Source organism: Antedon mediterranea, chromosome 6 (assembly GCF_964355755.1).
Source record: "Antedon mediterranea chromosome 6, ecAntMedi1.1, whole genome shotgun sequence".
Lineage (NCBI taxonomy): Eukaryota > Metazoa > Echinodermata > Crinoidea > Comatulida > Antedonidae > Antedon > Antedon mediterranea.
The window spans coordinates 29,173,822-29,190,695 of NC_092675.1; the positions used below are offsets into that span (position 1 = coordinate 29,173,822).

The window sequence follows — 16,874 nt, forward strand, 5'->3', positions numbered from 1 at the left end:
TCCACCGCCGGCCTATGATAATGTGTGTCTCGAAACGAACCTTAGTTTATAGACTATAGTACTGTATAAAGAAAAACTTGTCACCGTTTTAATTTCTGTGCAATGTCAGGCGATTTTAGCATTTCATACTTTCATAAATTACAACGTTTTGGTGGCAGCAAACATTTTTAACGATCGTGTGAGAGGGTGGTAGACTACTAGACAGGTGGTGGTGTTTGTCAGAGTGTGTGTACCCGGTCCGGTGTGTCTAAAAACTAGGCCTGGACCTAAAACTAGAAGAAGTTAATAGCGTGAGGATTTACCCAAATATGAATAAGTTTACCAATGATGGAAGCTTTATGGAACAGTTTAGAAAAAGAATGGAATGTCAGAAAAGCAACAATAAAGGAGATGAAACTGATAATGTAGGCCGTGTAAGCCGTTCGGACGGAGACGAGGAAGCTGCTGACAAGGAAAGTGACAGTGGAATTCGCCGCGGTGATGAGTATTCTGTGACAAAACCAGATAATGTAACTGGGCCTAGCCCTACCACATCAAGTCCATCTAATAAAACGGGTATTGTTGCTGATGCTACAAATAAATCTGACAATAAAGTCAATTCTGTGGATGTCAATGATGGATCAGTTGCAGTAAAAAAGAAAAAAAGTGTATTATCATTTGTAAGAAAGATGTATAATTAATAAATACAGTAGGCCTAGGCCTAGTTTAAATTAATAAATACTAGCTAGGCCTCCTACTACTAGGAACATTTTTTATTTCAATATATTTATTATACATTATTTTTGTACATAGTAAACAAGGTCAAGATAATAAATAACCTTGTTTTGATCTGATGGTAACTAGGTCTAACAGGAAGTCTGATTTATCATGAATGTCACCTAACATTTCTGTTTTGCGATCTTCATTTCTGAAATAGTGGACATATCCTGCCAAGCCCATCTAGCCTTGTTACTAAGGTTGACCGACAATTTATTTTTAATCGCATTATTATCAAAAACTAGACACTTTTCCTACAAAATTATACAAAATAATTCTTTACTTCAACCTCCTAATTGGTGAACACTTGCAATAAATGGTTAGTGTCATTTATTTCGCTAGGTTGGTAAGAGGCCGGGGTCGAAGTTGGCCCTCAAGACCGGTCAGGTGAAGAAGAAACGTCAGCAGGTAACGTTTATCCATACTGCCCTCTGAGGCTCAATTGTGGATCTGATTTTTATCAGTACTGTAGTGTCTGTACATCTTTTTACAGTGTAACATGCACTACTAATGATTTGCAGTAACAGTGCTTGCTTCAGAAAAAATAAACGTTTCATCAATACAGTACCATCAAAGCTTTTGGTTGCTAAGGTATTGGTTGCTAAGGTACTGGTTGCTAAGGTACTGTACGGTAAATGACATGACTTTACCATGGTCCACCGTTTTATATAAATTGCGCTTAAATATAAAATGTGACTCTCTGCTGAGGATTTGGGGTGGGTGGTGAATATTGAAAATTTCAGAGGCGAGCTCTGCCTCATGTTGGCTACGGCCCTGGTTGTTAATCACCTACTAAAACAACAATCGCTGAAAACGCCAAAAGGTAATGCTTAGTTGAATATCATTCACTGACAATTTAGAATTTATTCTCTTTGTAGGAGGAGAAGAGTGGCTCGTCAGATTCCTGGTCACAATATATGGCAGAAGTTAAAAAGTTCAGCAAAGGTCTTGATGATGATAATAAAAATAGACCACTAATCAAATGAAATCAACATTATTTTATTTACATTTATTTATTTTTATTAGTTATTAGTATTTGTCACCCCAAAAACATGGAAAATAAAGAAAAATAAAATCAGACTTTGAATAGATTATTTTGTAGTTTTAATAAAGTTAATCACTTCCGTAGAAAAAAAAGGGAACAAAATTAATGTTTTCACTTATAAAATGACCAAAAAAAATGGTTAAATTCAACGAAAAACCCATTGGCTTGTAGCCAATTTGACTATTTTTTGCTTTAAATTACAGTTTTTTAGGTAAAAAAATTTGTTTATCCAATTTTTGGTCAAAGTGGATAACAATTAGATGACATTAAGAATTATTTTTTCAGGGGGACAATACATCTTTAAATGTGATTGTTAGTAGTGGGAAAGAAAAGTCTTGGTAAAGCTTTCTAATTAGTTACTTCATGTAGTACAGTATTGTTTTTCCAGTCCCTAATTAAAACAATACATATTTTCACTTTTGTATTTGATAAGATAATTAATAAGATTGCTTTAAGTGTGTATTGAGCAATATTTGTATAAGTTTTTATGTTTAGTATTGTAAAAATTCAATACAGTATATTGTTTGTAAATTCATATATTTTGTAAGAAATATTACCGTATTTACATTTGTATTAAAAAAAGAAAACAAACATTACCGCTTATTATACTGACGTAGAGAATTGATGATGGAAAATCACTTGTTCATAGGATTGTACGACGACATATGTCATACAGTGTATTGTCACACCCCAGTCCCCACTTGGATGCAATGACGTAGACACAAATGAGTTGACTATTTATAGTGATAGTTCCATTGCATCGTGATTGTTGCGTCCTTGCGTTACGTCCAAGTGAGGACCAAGTCTTTACTAGGAACCTTCTGGTCAAATGGTTTTCATCCTACTCGTCCTTTTTAGGAACAAGAATTGCCAGCTGCAAATTGTTTCAATATTTTACTTTTTAAATAATGGTCTTCCAATCAATTGTGTACTGTACATAAATTTTGGTTACATAATGGCCATTTTACTTTTCAGGTCAATGTACAATATTAGTATTATTATTATATTAGTACAATAGTTCTCAATCTTTTTATTGATAACATTTACAAAAACTAAGTTTGTATTGTATATATTAAAAGTTTTAGCTAAGAAAATTTATTAGTTTACTTTTTATTGCACTACATAGACTACTAAATAGAAAAACAACTCTACCAAATGCGATGAAAAAATCCACTTTTTAAAATTCAATAATTATGCAATAATATTGCCATATATGCGCATATATTGTGTTATAAACATATTATATAGCCATAGTACCTAGTTATGGCAAAAAATAAAAGGGTGGAAATTTGGCGGTTTTTCAAAAATTTCCGTATACTATAGTACAGGGATTTTTTTTTAAAAGGGCCAAAATATCCACTTTTTAATATGCGATAATATTGCCATATATGCGCATATATTGTGTTATAAACATATTATATATAGTTTTTATGATACATACCACAAAATGATGATAATGCAATATACCTTCTAAAAAAAGCTACTATTTTTGATAATTGTTTGAAAGAGATAGAAATAAAACAATGACTAAAACAAATAGTGTTTTTATAGTATTAATAATAATGAAAGTGATATATTATAATATATAAAAATATCCTGTAGTACTGTTGCTGTTGAACCAACATCCAGTTATTAGGTTTGATGTTAAATAATTGGATACAATAGATACACAGTGAATTTTTCAATAACAAAAATAAATTTCAATAACAATAGTTACATGTACAGTATTAGCGAACATTCCATTTCATGACAGGTCACAGATTTACAGTCGTACATGCACAGAATAACTTCTTGACTTGATATCTGTGTAGATGAGTGGTTTGCCATTTGCCATAAAAAATTCAATTAAATTCCACCCACAAATACAGCTTTTGCACATTCTCTATCTTCCAGTGTCACCATTGTAAGATCGGGCAGAATTAGCAAAAACTGTCTTTTAAAAACCAGTGCAATAAAAACTTCGCAAAAACTTTCAATATCTGTGGCGTAACAGCTATGGGCGCTCACTGGCTAAACCCAGGGGCTTTAAAACAGGCATTGAAATCTGCCACTAAGGGTCTCTAAAACATGGGACCTTATGCCTCTGCGTTAAGCTACTGCTCAATACACTATATTATATTATAAAAAGCAACATCTTTTAAAAATATTAATACAATACTACTGTATTAAAATACTCAAAATAAACAAATTGAAATCTCTGCTTAGTTAGCCACATCATTTGTGTGGTAAGAACAAGGCTGTAGCCAGGATTTGTTCGTGTAAGCATAAGCAACTGAATGTAAGTTAGATTTTAGGCCTAGCTTACGAGATGAAATATTTTGTCTGTCGACTATAAAGGATTTGCCTATTCACTAGCGCTTTCAATGAGCCATCTCCTGTTTTCATATTATTATTATTATTAGTATTTGATTTAAAATTGTTAAGTAATGAAAATTATGATGTGCAATAAAGTGAAGTAAGGGCACTTAAGGAAAATGGGCTTTAAGAACCTCCTAGTTACTGGCTTGTTAATTGGTACCTTGTCTCATTGAAATTACAGTCCTATTTTCACTATATTGCAACAAACACACAGTTCAATTACAGATATAAATACAAAGGCACAAACACAATAAAATATCAATAAAAAATGTTTTAAAATATATAAATGAGACTACAACTCAAAATTGTTCACATGTAATATATAAATTAAAAACAATAAATTTATACTGTACATCCAATTCTTGACAAATAATTTACAAAAAGTAGGAAAAAGTGGCAGTAAATTTTACATTAAAATTTACACTAGTTTTCAGAAAAACTCCTCCACCTTAATAAAGCATTTTCATCGATATAAATTAGGTTATAAATGCAATACTATAGCAAGCAATAGGAAAGTATTTAGTAGTATCTAGATACAAAAACAGACTCTTGAATTTGTTCCTAATATTAGACATGGAAAAAGATCACAAGAATATACCAAGTTTAGAAACCAAAAATTAGCATTTTTATAATTTAAACAGTTTAAAAGAAAGGAATTCCAAAATCAAAATATTTCTATAGATTTTGAAATTAATATTGGTTTTAAAGAAAGTGATATATTTCACATTAATTTTCTTGAGATTTGTGGACACTTGGGGTTATTCTATACTTGTATTAGTGAAGCCATGTTGATACTAATGTCTTTTGTTGTATTGTTGCTCAATGTTTCCCATGATGCCACAGTCACCCTTCATAAGTCACAATTTGGAATATTCACCGACGCCTTGTACCACCAAAACCTGGAATAAAACATACAAATTGTAGTATTATACCCTTTTCAAATCTGCAACAATTTACGATGTGAAAAGGGTATTAGTGATGAATAGAGTTTTAAAATATCAATAGTATATTTATGACCACAAATAACTATTTTAAAAATGTTTGTTTTCAAAATTATTGAATTTACTTTTGTATTGTTTAACCATTGAATATCTTTAATATGTGGTTTAATTTTGTACACATATATATTACATAAATATATCTTATTTTAAGCATCACCATTACTTTTAAAATGACCATGTTACATAAAACTATTTCTAATAATTAATTTCCAATGCTTTTCATAATTACCTGAAGCTGTTCGAGTTCCTGTACTGCCTCCACCTCCAAAACTTCCTCCCCCTCCAAATCCGCCCCCTCCAAATCCGCCCCCTCCAAATCTGCCCCCTCCATAGCCTCTTGATGAATAACCAAAGCCTGTCCTTGGCCTAGCATAGCCACCATATCCATAACCACGACTACAAACAAAATATAACAATTTAATTTATTTGGTGAATTTCGCTTGAAATTTTAAAAAAAATGGGCAGACAAAACAAAAGCAACCTAGGCCACCATGACTCAGTAATTCCTTCATACAATATAAAAGTATATAAATTTGGTAATTATGAAAATAAAATCTTATTACAGTATATACAAATTTAAGATTTCGGGATAAAAAAATAAAATTTAAAAAAAACATCATTACCAACTAATTCTGAAAGTCACATTGAATACAAAATACTGTACACATTGTAGATATTCCAAGCAACAAAATAAATGCAATGCTGTCAGGATAACAATGTTTCAATATTGATTGACGTATCATGTATATTTATTACTCAAGAATACTTACTTTCTGTTATTACCGAACATGTATCCCAGCAGGCCACCAGTTGCAGCTCCGGTCCAGAAACCACCACCACCACCACCTACACCCCCACCCTGATTGTATCGTGTACCAGAACCTCTACCGCAATTACCAGATTGGTAATCAGGTCGGAAACCAGGGGGCGGAGGACTACCGCCACCACCACCACCACCCCAGTAGCCTTGTCCTCCACCATAACCATCATCAGTGTCCGCATAGCCTGTCTGGACGGGAGTTTGTATACACGTCTTGTACAAGCCATATATGATCACAGCAACTACTGCCAAAGATATCCAGTCATATATCGAACTGCTGCTTTTACTAAAAAAAAAAGCAAATCAGTTTAATAATAAATACACTGACAAAAACTAGCATTTTTAAAAAGTTAATGGCATCTATCAAAATTGAGTTCAGAACTTTATTTTAGGCCCTGGCCCCCCTCCCCTTCAAAATCGTAGATCCACTACTAAAAATCTTCACAAACTAGACTTTCAAAGACTTGTAATAAGACTTTGTTTATGTAGAGCATCTTGTGTATATGTTTGTCTTGTGAACCTCTGAGGGTCCCTAATGATTAGCGATTGCTGGATGGATCACCCTCATTAAATATGGTAAAAAAAAAAAAAATGATCTTATGTAAATGTAAGGTTGTGTCAGCTTACCGTGAGTAGCCATAGTTGTTATTGTTGCTACCGCCACCGCTGCCACCATAATAGTTGTGGTGTTGGTTTTGCTTCTGGTGTCCTTCTTTCGTAAGATCTATTGTGTACTCCAACTAAAATGTAAAAATATACTTTTTAAATTACACATACAGTATAATTTACAAAAGTTTACTTTTACCTTTACTTAGGATTTTATTGCACAAAAGAGCAAAATTTTTTTAGCAAAGGTAGGCTGGAGGCTTTTATACAGAATTAGGTAGGTTAGGGTTAAGGGGGGTGTGGAGTGAGAAGAGTAGACAAAGGGTTTAGTTCAGAACAAAAGACGATGTTAAGGCGAAATTAGATCGACAGGAACAAATTTATATTTTTGTATGTGCAATTCTTCTGTGGAGCTGTCCACATGTACTCAAAGCTAATAGCCAAATAACAGCAAATATCTTTTTTTTGTGTACGTCGTCATTGCAAATTGGGATCAAATCTGAGCTCACAAAATCAGTCGTTTTAATGGATTATGCAAGTCCTATTAGTTTATTTAGTTAAGTTGTCAGCATAATTAGATCTTGATTTAAATGTATATATGTTAAAAAAACATGTTTGTGAACAATGAAACACATACAGTTAAGTCTTCTACTTATATAAAAAGTTATGAAAAAAGAAAAACCTGTACAGGTATATCCGAAAATAATATAGATTTTTTTATGTGAAATGGGTCGGAGCCCATTGTTTATTGAAATAAAAGAAAGAAAGATATGTTTGTTTACCCCACATGAGCCTCTAAGTATATACTCATCATCAGGGTGATCATATCCCTCACAGATAACTTCTATCTTTCCAAACCGGTAAGCATTATCCATGTCAGACTTGCACTCCCACTAAAAATGGAGTTAAAAAAAACATTCTGTTAATAATAATAATAAAGGTGTGCTATAATAACTCATTGAGATTGTTGCTAAGCTTAACTAAGCACTGTAGTGCTAGTAAAATGTTTGCCACGAGGAGAATTCCCTCTTTTAACGATGTCTGCAAGTGCGTCTACGGTTTTAGAATAAGAATTTGGAATAGTGAATATGATCTTGTTAGGTGGGTCTGATGATTACCTGAACATCATATCCATCTGAGCCACGGTTATAACACTGAACAACTTGTGGCCTGAACGCGGAACAACCAGCCGAACCACCAATGCACTGTAGCTAAAAAACAAAGATACAAACACTTGAAAGTATGTCCAAACTATAGAGGGCGCTATTACAAAATATACATATTTTGGCATCAATTATCAATGATATTAAACATTAAACATTATGTTATGTCAAGTGTGCCAAAAGCTGAAAATGTGGTTTCAACTCATTATTTCACAAATTAAACAACGTGTGCATTTATTATAAACAGCAGTAGTTAGTAGAAATTATAAATGGATATTATCATGGATATTGTTTGAAAATGTGAGAAATTGTATTTGAGCAGGAAATCATGAAATATTATCAGGAGACTCTAGTGATTTTATTCAAGAACCATATTTAGGATCAACCTGCTCCACCTTTTCCATTCAACCCTTTTCTCCCTATCCACTTACCTGTTTTACAGGACTTGACCTACGACCTGTAGTCATATGTCCATCTTTTAATGTTAAAACATTGACGTCATGCAAACGAACACGATCTTTGCTACCTATATAAATGAAAGCAAAAAAATGTAAAAATAAGTTATAGTTTATTAATTACTATTCCTGGCCCTCTATTTTGAGAATTTTGACATTTCAATCCATTTGACATATGGATACCATGGACATGAACATTTACTTACCAAATAAAGCATTTCCTGATATGAACAAAGTGCATAATAGTACCATCAATGGCAGAAGAAATGAGTTTAATCTCCAATGCATACTGTAATTCTCCTTGTCAGTTCTTGGGTGTCTTCTTTGTTTATGATTATATCTATGGAATAAACAAACAAATTCTCTTATTAGACATACAATTGATAAGACCTCCTAGTTAATTTCCCTCGTGGAAGATTCAGGAGGAAACAAACCAAGTAGTACCAAGTAAAAAAATGTTAATTAAAATTATTAATTAGAATTAACATTTTTAGACATACAAAACTAAAGGCTTAGAGGTTTGTTTGTAATATGTTCAGTCCTTGAAGCAAAATACCATTACCAGGATGTCTCAGCTTATTTCCAACTAATTAATAACAATCATTTACAAATTACATACAGTTACAAAAACATTGAAAATTGTTTGGTTCAATCAAATTCTACAAACAAGGAAATCCTCCAAATTGCGCATAAACAAATATTCCTATGCCTAGTCAAGTGTAGTTCTGCATGATTGTTTTATACCACAAGAATGTTTGCTTTGGCCTAAAAGTAGGCCGAATCTTCACACCAAACCTGGGTCGAATCGTCTCGGATTCAATATACCTAGCCAAATAGCCCTGTCGTTGGACCTGTCCCTAGGCTACATTGCAACTTAAAACTGGCCTAGGCCTAGTTAGGTCTAGGCCTAGGTACAGCTAGGAAATCCAAGGTTTAACTACATTAATTATAATACTATTATACAACAAAAATACCTTGTAAGTGTGTATGAAAAGTACGTTGAGAAATCAGATTTTCTAAATCAGATATTGAATTAGTATTTTAGCTAAATAAAGTCATAACTTTTAATGATTTTCACAACAAAACGTCAGTCGCGATCGCGTCCATTATATTTGAGGAGGATATTCACACGATGTTTATTTGCGACGTGTGTATTCAACCAAATCAGCTATTGACACGTTTGCTTTAATCGTACGTCATTGATTTATCATATTGAATACAAATCTCAAAATATATTATGACTGGTAACTATACATAAAAATGACGAGTAACAAATCAGACAGACTCCTATAAATGTAAAACAACTCAATGATGGAAATCCGAGCCCGATCGACTCCAATAATTTGTTTGACTAGAATGGTCCACAAAGATGAATTTTTTCAGTCGACACCTTTTATCATGGAGGAAATATCCTCCATGCTTTTATCATTATTCCATTTAAGTAATTAGCTACCGACCGATGTCATCAAGGGTAAATATATAAACAGACAATACTATAATATAAATACATAATAACAAAAATTATTTACGGTCATTGGATGCAATTTAAATATCGTAAGACAGAAAAAAATGACGAAATTGACCTGATAAAGGGGGAAAGAGAGACAGACAGATAATTGATAATTAACATTACCATTAACACTAATTTTTGCAAAAAAGTAGAAAAAGAAAATTGACATTTTCGCGCCGCTCCTAAGGCAGTTATATTCAAGAGAACGGAAGCATTAGAACATTTTGTATCACGCGGATAGTTAAGGCTAAAAAATGGGAATTTGTAAATTCGGACTGGCCGGCATGCCACACCCCAAAGCACGTCTGGGAGAAGACTATGAGACGTATGCCCGTATAAAACCTGTTAAATAAATATTTTATTTTGTTTTGGCTGTCAACGAGGCCGGTGGGTATTATACCATACATTGGAATAATTAGGCCTAATTGTCAAAACAATCCTTCCTCTATGCTACTACCACCAACTTAGGGAGTAACTTCCCTACCCCGGAACATGTATAGTATTTTATAGTTTAGAATTATATTTTGTTCTATGTACAATAGGTCCGGACTTTACGTTACACATGTATCTAGAAAACTCAGATATCTGAGTTTTCTAGATCTGAGTTTTCTAGACACCCGATTATTAAATAAAAAAAAATAAATATTTCTTAAAATATTAAATAGAGTATCACTAAAAAAAGCGTAATTGAATAAAGAAAGAACAATAATTAAAACTATTAAGTCAAAAGTAAACCGATGTTTTTTATAAGAAATATTTCTTGAATAAAATCAATATTTTTTATACAGGGCATTCACCAAGTTTATATAGACACTTTGGAATCAGGATCTATAGAAAAGGTCAGATAAAGATGAAAATGTTTATGTCGCGGCCGGTCGTCGATTGTCGTCGTGTGTTTTCGTCGGATTATCATCATGAATCGTTTTGAGGATGTCTTTAATGTTGAAAACTTTAGAAAACATTCAGAGTTTATGCGAATCGAGCATATGGTACATTTAGGTGAAAATGGTCTTCCAAACACTGTAAAAATTACAGGAAGTGGAGGTGTCTATGGTAAGTCTAGCCTCAATAAAGTCTAAGTAAGCTAGCTAGCCTAGCCTAGTTAGTAGTAGGACCTACACACGTCAGGACAGCAGCAGCACCGGTCGGCGGTTGTGTGTCAATACCAGAAAGAGGCCTAAAGAAACTGAATTTAGGCCTAACCGTCAACCAGTGTAAATAAAATATCTATCTAGGCTAGGCCATATTATGCAATTAAATACTATCTAAGGAAAAACAATTATTTATATTTTACTTTTGAATATTTCAATTTTTAAATTAATACAATAATATTAATACAGTATTAATATTCATGGCCTCATTTTTTTTCTAGGTGCAATGGTCGGAATATGGTCACTAGGTGCGGTTAGACCACAAAATTCAAAACATGCTCTTAGGCGGATGGCATATTTTTCTTCTTGTGGTGGTAAGTATGCATTGCAACTGTAATTTAATTTGTGTTCAACCTTTCCAACTATTTAAAAAAAAAAGTAGAAGTATGATTATTTTACCAAAAGTCCTTTGAATTATTCCTTTAACAATTCTAGTGGTTTTTTTCAGCACTGCTCGGAGGAACATTTGCAGCAAGTACATCAATTGTAGCAGCATATCGTGGTAAAGATACTCCAATAAACTACTTCTTTGGTGGAATGACAACTGGTGCAGTCATTGGCACTATAAGTAATTATTATTTAATACATATTGTTTTGTATTAATTTAATAACTTTTTAAAGGAAGGGTGATGCTTTCTGATAAGACAGTGAGGGTTACCGTTTCAGGCTTGTGTCCATTAACAAAACTACTTTTTTAAGAATGTTTCAAAAATGAATAATGCCTATTTACCAAACATGTATTTGTATTATTTTGCAGGCAAAAGTTTACCAATAGGTTTTGGCATGGCTGCTGTACTTGGCTCAACTGCTGCATTTGCTAAGTTATGGGTGATTGAGGGATGGCCACACCCAATAGGAAAACCAGAGTATTAAAACAATAAAAACATGCAAGAAAACAAAATAATTTGCGGTGTCAAAGGAAACCGTTATTTACTGTACAATGCCATTTAAGCAAAACTTAAGATAGAAACTGTGGAAGACAGCTCCTAATAAGGATATGGAATATGTTGCAATGGATTTGATGGTTTGATTTGATACAATTATATACTACAAGATTGCAGTAGTGTTCATTGAATACGTATGGTGATTGTAAATAAAAATGCCACAATTATGTTGTGCTTGTTATTACTTTATTTAATATCATTGTGTATATTATTATTGTGAATAGTGTTTAAAATAATACATTATCTTTAAGAAAGTTCTGTTTTAATTATGCTAATGATGTACATGTACCCCTCCTTGCATAAAATTTGAGGGGCAGGGGTGTCTTACTATTCAACAGCAGAACCCTAAATTATGAAAATAATTTCAAGTAATACAATTAGGGTTTACAATCAAATTCAAAAATACTTGCGGTCTAAAATACAAAATATGATTTACAAAACTCATGAAATTGTGAACAATAACACACAGCTTTGAACTTCAGATTATTTTGCCAATTTTATAATGTATGATCATTAATAAAAAAAATGAAGACTAGGATATTTTATATTGCATTAAGGAGGGCACACATATTCATCTTAATAATTATAAATAAACTCTTTATTAAAATTGAACAATCTAACAAAATGTAAAACATCATTCTCCAAATTTAAGCTGCCTTGTGTCTTCTTTCATTCGTTTATGCAATTCTTCGGCCTTTTCTCGATATTGTTTACCGGCTGCTTCATCTTTCTCAACACCGTCTCCACGCATGTACATCCTACTTAAATTAGCACACGCATACATATGATTATTATCGCAACATTTTGCCGCCAGTTGAGCAGCTTTCTTCATGTTTTTATTCACCCCATCAGCTCCTTGTATGTAAATTGAACTAAGATGAAAACAACTAGGGACATACCCTTGCTTGCATGATTTTTCTAGAAAACCAACCGCTTTTGGTATGTCCTTTTTATTGTTCGGCCCGAGACCGGTTTGTTGTAAGAGAAGGCCGGCTCCATGACACGCATCAGCGTTTCCAAGAGAACAACCTTTTTCAAAATACTTAAAAGCTTTATCTGTGCTTTTCTCTACTCCTGAAAAAAATAAATTTAGTTGATGTTTATATGTATGGTACTGTATACTAACTGGATATCATATCATAACTGGATATCCAACTTAAGTACAATATAAAAGTATGGGATGATGGGACTAACCTTTGCCATGAATGTAAAGTGCAGCAACTTTGTTGCAGCCTTTTCCAAAGCCACGTTCTTCGCAACTTAATGTGTAAGCCTCGGCTGCTTTTGTAAAGTCACTTTTTATAGCTGCAAAGAAGTCACCAAGTCGAAAACATCCTGAACAAAAAGAATGGACATTTAATAATTTATTGTTTTATTACGTAATCATGCAACTCCCAGGTTAGTGACAAGCAAGCTGCATGGGATTTTTAAAAAATGTGGGGGAAAAGGTGGGTGCATGAGAGGCCTAGAGTATTTATTATGTAATACAGTATATAGCCTAGGCCCTATATTATTGTATTGTGAAAACAAAAAGGCTAAACTAAAGACAGAAAGTCTGTCTGTAGTCATGTTAATATAATTGCCATTATGTTTTTATTTTATATTTGTCCATTTACCTAATAATAGTCAAATAGAAATTGTCTAGGCCCTAATACACCTAGATCAGTAGGCCCTTACTAGGCCTAATTACTCATCTAGGTAAGTCCACATAAACCTGGGGTATGATCGTCTGACAATTAAAGTAAAGTAGGCCTAGCTCAGATCCAAATTGCATGATCGGTACAAACCTTCTGGAGTTTTTTCAGAATAGCATTGGTAGCTATATTCTGTACCTAGGTTTTGAAGGTACTCTTTTACTTCGTCTTCATTATTAAAGTCAACTTTATTCATTTTATTCGCCGACAACCAACCGAACGGTACACTACACGTGAAATTGGTTAATCGAAAAATGGCAGCCTCCAGTTGTTAGTTGCCAGGGTCTTTGGATATTTGTACACAATTCGCAATGTGACAGTCCGCACGCGTCCGTGTATTATTTTTAAAATAAATTAAATTATATTATTTTTATTTTTCCCCCTCTTATTTTATACGGTATAAATGAGTCGGTTTTATGACATCTATGTGCGGTTATTTTACTTCAAAATTTTCTCAAACTATGACTTTTGAACATAAGTTACAATTTACACAAACAGATTAACAGACCAGGGAGAATATTTCATAAATCACAATTATTTTATTTGCACAACAAAGAAGTATAATAATATCAATTGAAACTGCTAACATAGATTTTAATATATTTGTTGCCTCTATCAGTAATAGTTTAATACTATGTTGAAGATAAAAAATGGTGATTTGGTTAATCAACAATTGTGGATGTAAATAAAACATTACAAAATAACATGAATCCATCCCTTAACAATTCTGTAATAAAATAAACGTTTCTATAGTGACCTAAATATTACTAAAAATGATCAATTATAATATAATACAAATAAAAACCCATATAATTAAATTCAAATCTAGAAAAAAAAATGGGTAAAACCTGAATAAGTAGAATTTGGTGTACATTTATTCTAATAGTAATACATCATCTTATCTACATCAAATATAATACCTTATATTCACACATTTACAAAAATATACTTATATTCTACAGAGTTTTTAAAATCAATGCAATAATCTACACTTTAACAGAACATTAAGTAAATTAATTATATTATTGAAGAAAAACTACATTATTTCTTAAAATTTATACAAACATCAACTTGCATGAACTAATGGTTTTACATTAATGCTATAGGCCACAAACGAGAATCGCAAATATTTTAGGTTTAGTGGTAAATTTTGCAGATTGAAATTAGAATTGGCATAGTCACTAGACAGAAAACTCTCCCAATACCGGACATTTTGGGCTAGAAACCCTTGTAATCTGAATGTGATTTTAGGCTTAATGGTAACAAAGAATTTGAGATCTTTTGGACCACAAGAAAAGTGAGGTTTTGGGAAAGTTTCTGGTTGTCAGAATGTGCGATATTGGGAGAGTCTGTACTTAATTTTTTTAAAGTTGTGTATAATTAAGCAAACACACCTACTGTTACTACACCTCACATAAAAATGATTATTATGAATATTTAAGTATCCTTAATTTGAATATACAGGTTGAAACATAAACTATGTAAATTAAAAAACATAAAAAAACATTCACCACCACAAACAATAAAACAATTACCGTAAAGATATTAAAATTAACTTTGTTCAAAATCCTAATGTTTAGAAATTTAAATTTCGAACCAATAATAATCACCCTTAGAAAAAATTGAAATAAATGATAACATTTCTAACCAATCACAATCAATCTTAGAAAAAATTGAAATAAATGATAACATTTCTAACCAATCACAAATCAATCTTAGAAAAACGATAGAAAAATGACAACTATAATGATATTTATAGAGAAAAAAACAAAAAATGTATTAAATTCACATTATAATTTGATGATAAATCTAAAGTACAAAAGCCATATGAAATTTTAATATTCAAAAAGTGTAACAGTCAATAACATTAAATTATGTATGTTTAACATACATATCACATTTTATATAGAATCATTTATTATTTTGGATAATAAAAACCACAATATATAAACACCTTTTACAATTATCAATCTACATCAACTTGATACATTTACTCTCTTAAAATACAGGATTAAAAATAATAAACAATATTATAATATGTTCAAGGTATAAGACTTATATAACACGATGCCCATTTAACATGTTTCTCTACTCCAACACTTTGTTTGTATATATATAATCTGGATGTGCTTTTCTGAAATGATTTTATTAATCTATTTGTGTTTAAAGTAAACAAAATAACATTATACTAATACTAATCTATAGGCATAGAAACTATTAGACTATTACATAATAAACGACACATGCCTTTATTCTGGTTTTTGTTGCCTATTGGCCTATAAAATATTCCACAAATTTAGAGAATGTTAAGGAGAAAAGATACGCAACAGGTATGGTAATAAGTTTACAAGAAACATTACATGAAATAACACTTCTTACCATCACATTCACTAAAAAAGAATTAGTACAAATAAAAATATACTCTACATCCTCACAATTACAAGTTTATCCTCAAATTATCCATGCAGGCATAGGGTTAAGCCAGTACATTTTTATTCGCCTATCCTATTTTCTTTATCCATAGGATAAATTATTAAATTTTGGTCCTAGGCCAATCCAGCAAGCTTAATCAAATTCTACACTCATTGATAAGAGCTTAGGGAGTTAATAAAATAGCAGACATCGTCCCAATTCTACACTCATTCATAAGAGCTTAGGGAGTTAATAAAATAGCAGACGTCATCACAATTGTACACTAATAAATACCAAATCTGCTTATACAACAATGCTTGAATTTACTGTTTGTTTTTACTAAAGTTTCAACTGCAACACGACCTTATGGAGGAACTGGAAGAATAAAAATGTTCAGATACTGTTTTAAGTTCTACACAACCACAAAGATTTGTCCATGAAGTAACTACATTTCAAAGTAAATTTTAGAATTGAAATATTTTATTTATACTGGGCGACCTCTTCAGTCAAAGACTGGTCTCCCAGAGGGCCCTGCCTGTTATGATCAGTGGCTGTGATGTACTAATAAACCCTACTCGTCTAGAAATATGTACTATGTTCTTTAAAGTGCACATGAGCTAGATGTGTACACTGGACCTACGGTTTATAGTTCTTATCCAAGAAGTAACACAAATAATAACATACTGGTATTAATATTTGTATGCAGCTATTTGGTTGGCAACCTGATATATCCCACTCAAAGGTGCATTGTATTTTTAAAGTGTATCAAACTTTGCAGTATAAATTCAATGTGCAATTTGCACTCAATAGTAAAAGACTTAACAACAGTGTGATATATTCTAGCACTAAAAAATGAGTGAAAACTTTAAATATATTTATAGTTATTTCTTACTACCTTACTGGTGTGTGTGGTATTTACCAAATTTAGTAGCAAATCCATTAACACAACAACTTTAAAA

General features: G+C 32.1%; 4 protein-coding genes across 4 annotated transcripts; 2 read left to right on the forward strand and 2 right to left on the reverse strand.

Moving 5' to 3' along the window:
- Nucleotides 1-41: 41 nt before the first annotated feature.
- On the forward strand, nucleotides 42-2,816 carry LOC140051012 (uncharacterized). Its single transcript, XM_072096070.1, has 3 exons — nucleotides 42-659; nucleotides 1,099-1,164; nucleotides 1,635-2,816. Exons 1-3 carry the CDS (start codon nucleotides 309-311, stop codon nucleotides 1,740-1,742), a joined length of 525 nt encoding a protein of 174 aa, XP_071952171.1. The 5' UTR covers nucleotides 42-308; the 3' UTR covers nucleotides 1,743-2,816.
- Nucleotides 2,817-3,349: 533 nt separating this feature from the next.
- LOC140051010 (store-operated calcium entry-associated regulatory factor-like) lies at nucleotides 3,350-9,312 on the reverse strand. The gene is made up of 9 exons (XM_072096068.1): nucleotides 9,179-9,312; nucleotides 8,411-8,544; nucleotides 8,181-8,275; nucleotides 7,705-7,797; nucleotides 7,369-7,479; nucleotides 6,608-6,720; nucleotides 5,931-6,266; nucleotides 5,390-5,556; nucleotides 3,350-5,058 (listed from the first exon to the last, which is right to left on the reverse strand). The coding sequence occupies exons 2-9, from the start codon at nucleotides 8,490-8,492 to the stop codon at nucleotides 5,033-5,035; spliced, it is 1,023 nt and encodes a 340-aa protein (XP_071952169.1). The 5' UTR covers nucleotides 8,493-8,544; nucleotides 9,179-9,312; the 3' UTR covers nucleotides 3,350-5,032.
- A 1,270-nt stretch (nucleotides 9,313-10,582) lies between these two features.
- LOC140051013 (NADH dehydrogenase [ubiquinone] 1 alpha subcomplex subunit 11-like) lies at nucleotides 10,583-11,998 on the forward strand. Its single transcript, XM_072096071.1, has 4 exons — nucleotides 10,583-10,767; nucleotides 11,087-11,179; nucleotides 11,314-11,433; nucleotides 11,623-11,998. The coding sequence occupies exons 1-4, from the start codon at nucleotides 10,629-10,631 to the stop codon at nucleotides 11,736-11,738; spliced, it is 468 nt and encodes a 155-aa protein (XP_071952172.1). The 5' UTR covers nucleotides 10,583-10,628; the 3' UTR covers nucleotides 11,739-11,998.
- A 43-nt stretch (nucleotides 11,999-12,041) lies between these two features.
- Nucleotides 12,042-13,767, reverse strand: LOC140051011 (cytochrome c oxidase assembly factor 7-like). The gene is made up of 3 exons (XM_072096069.1): nucleotides 13,597-13,767; nucleotides 13,004-13,144; nucleotides 12,042-12,883 (listed from the first exon to the last, which is right to left on the reverse strand). Exons 1-3 carry the CDS (start codon nucleotides 13,697-13,699, stop codon nucleotides 12,444-12,446), a joined length of 684 nt encoding a protein of 227 aa, XP_071952170.1. The 5' UTR covers nucleotides 13,700-13,767; the 3' UTR covers nucleotides 12,042-12,443.
- Nucleotides 13,768-16,874: the final 3,107 nt, after the last annotated feature.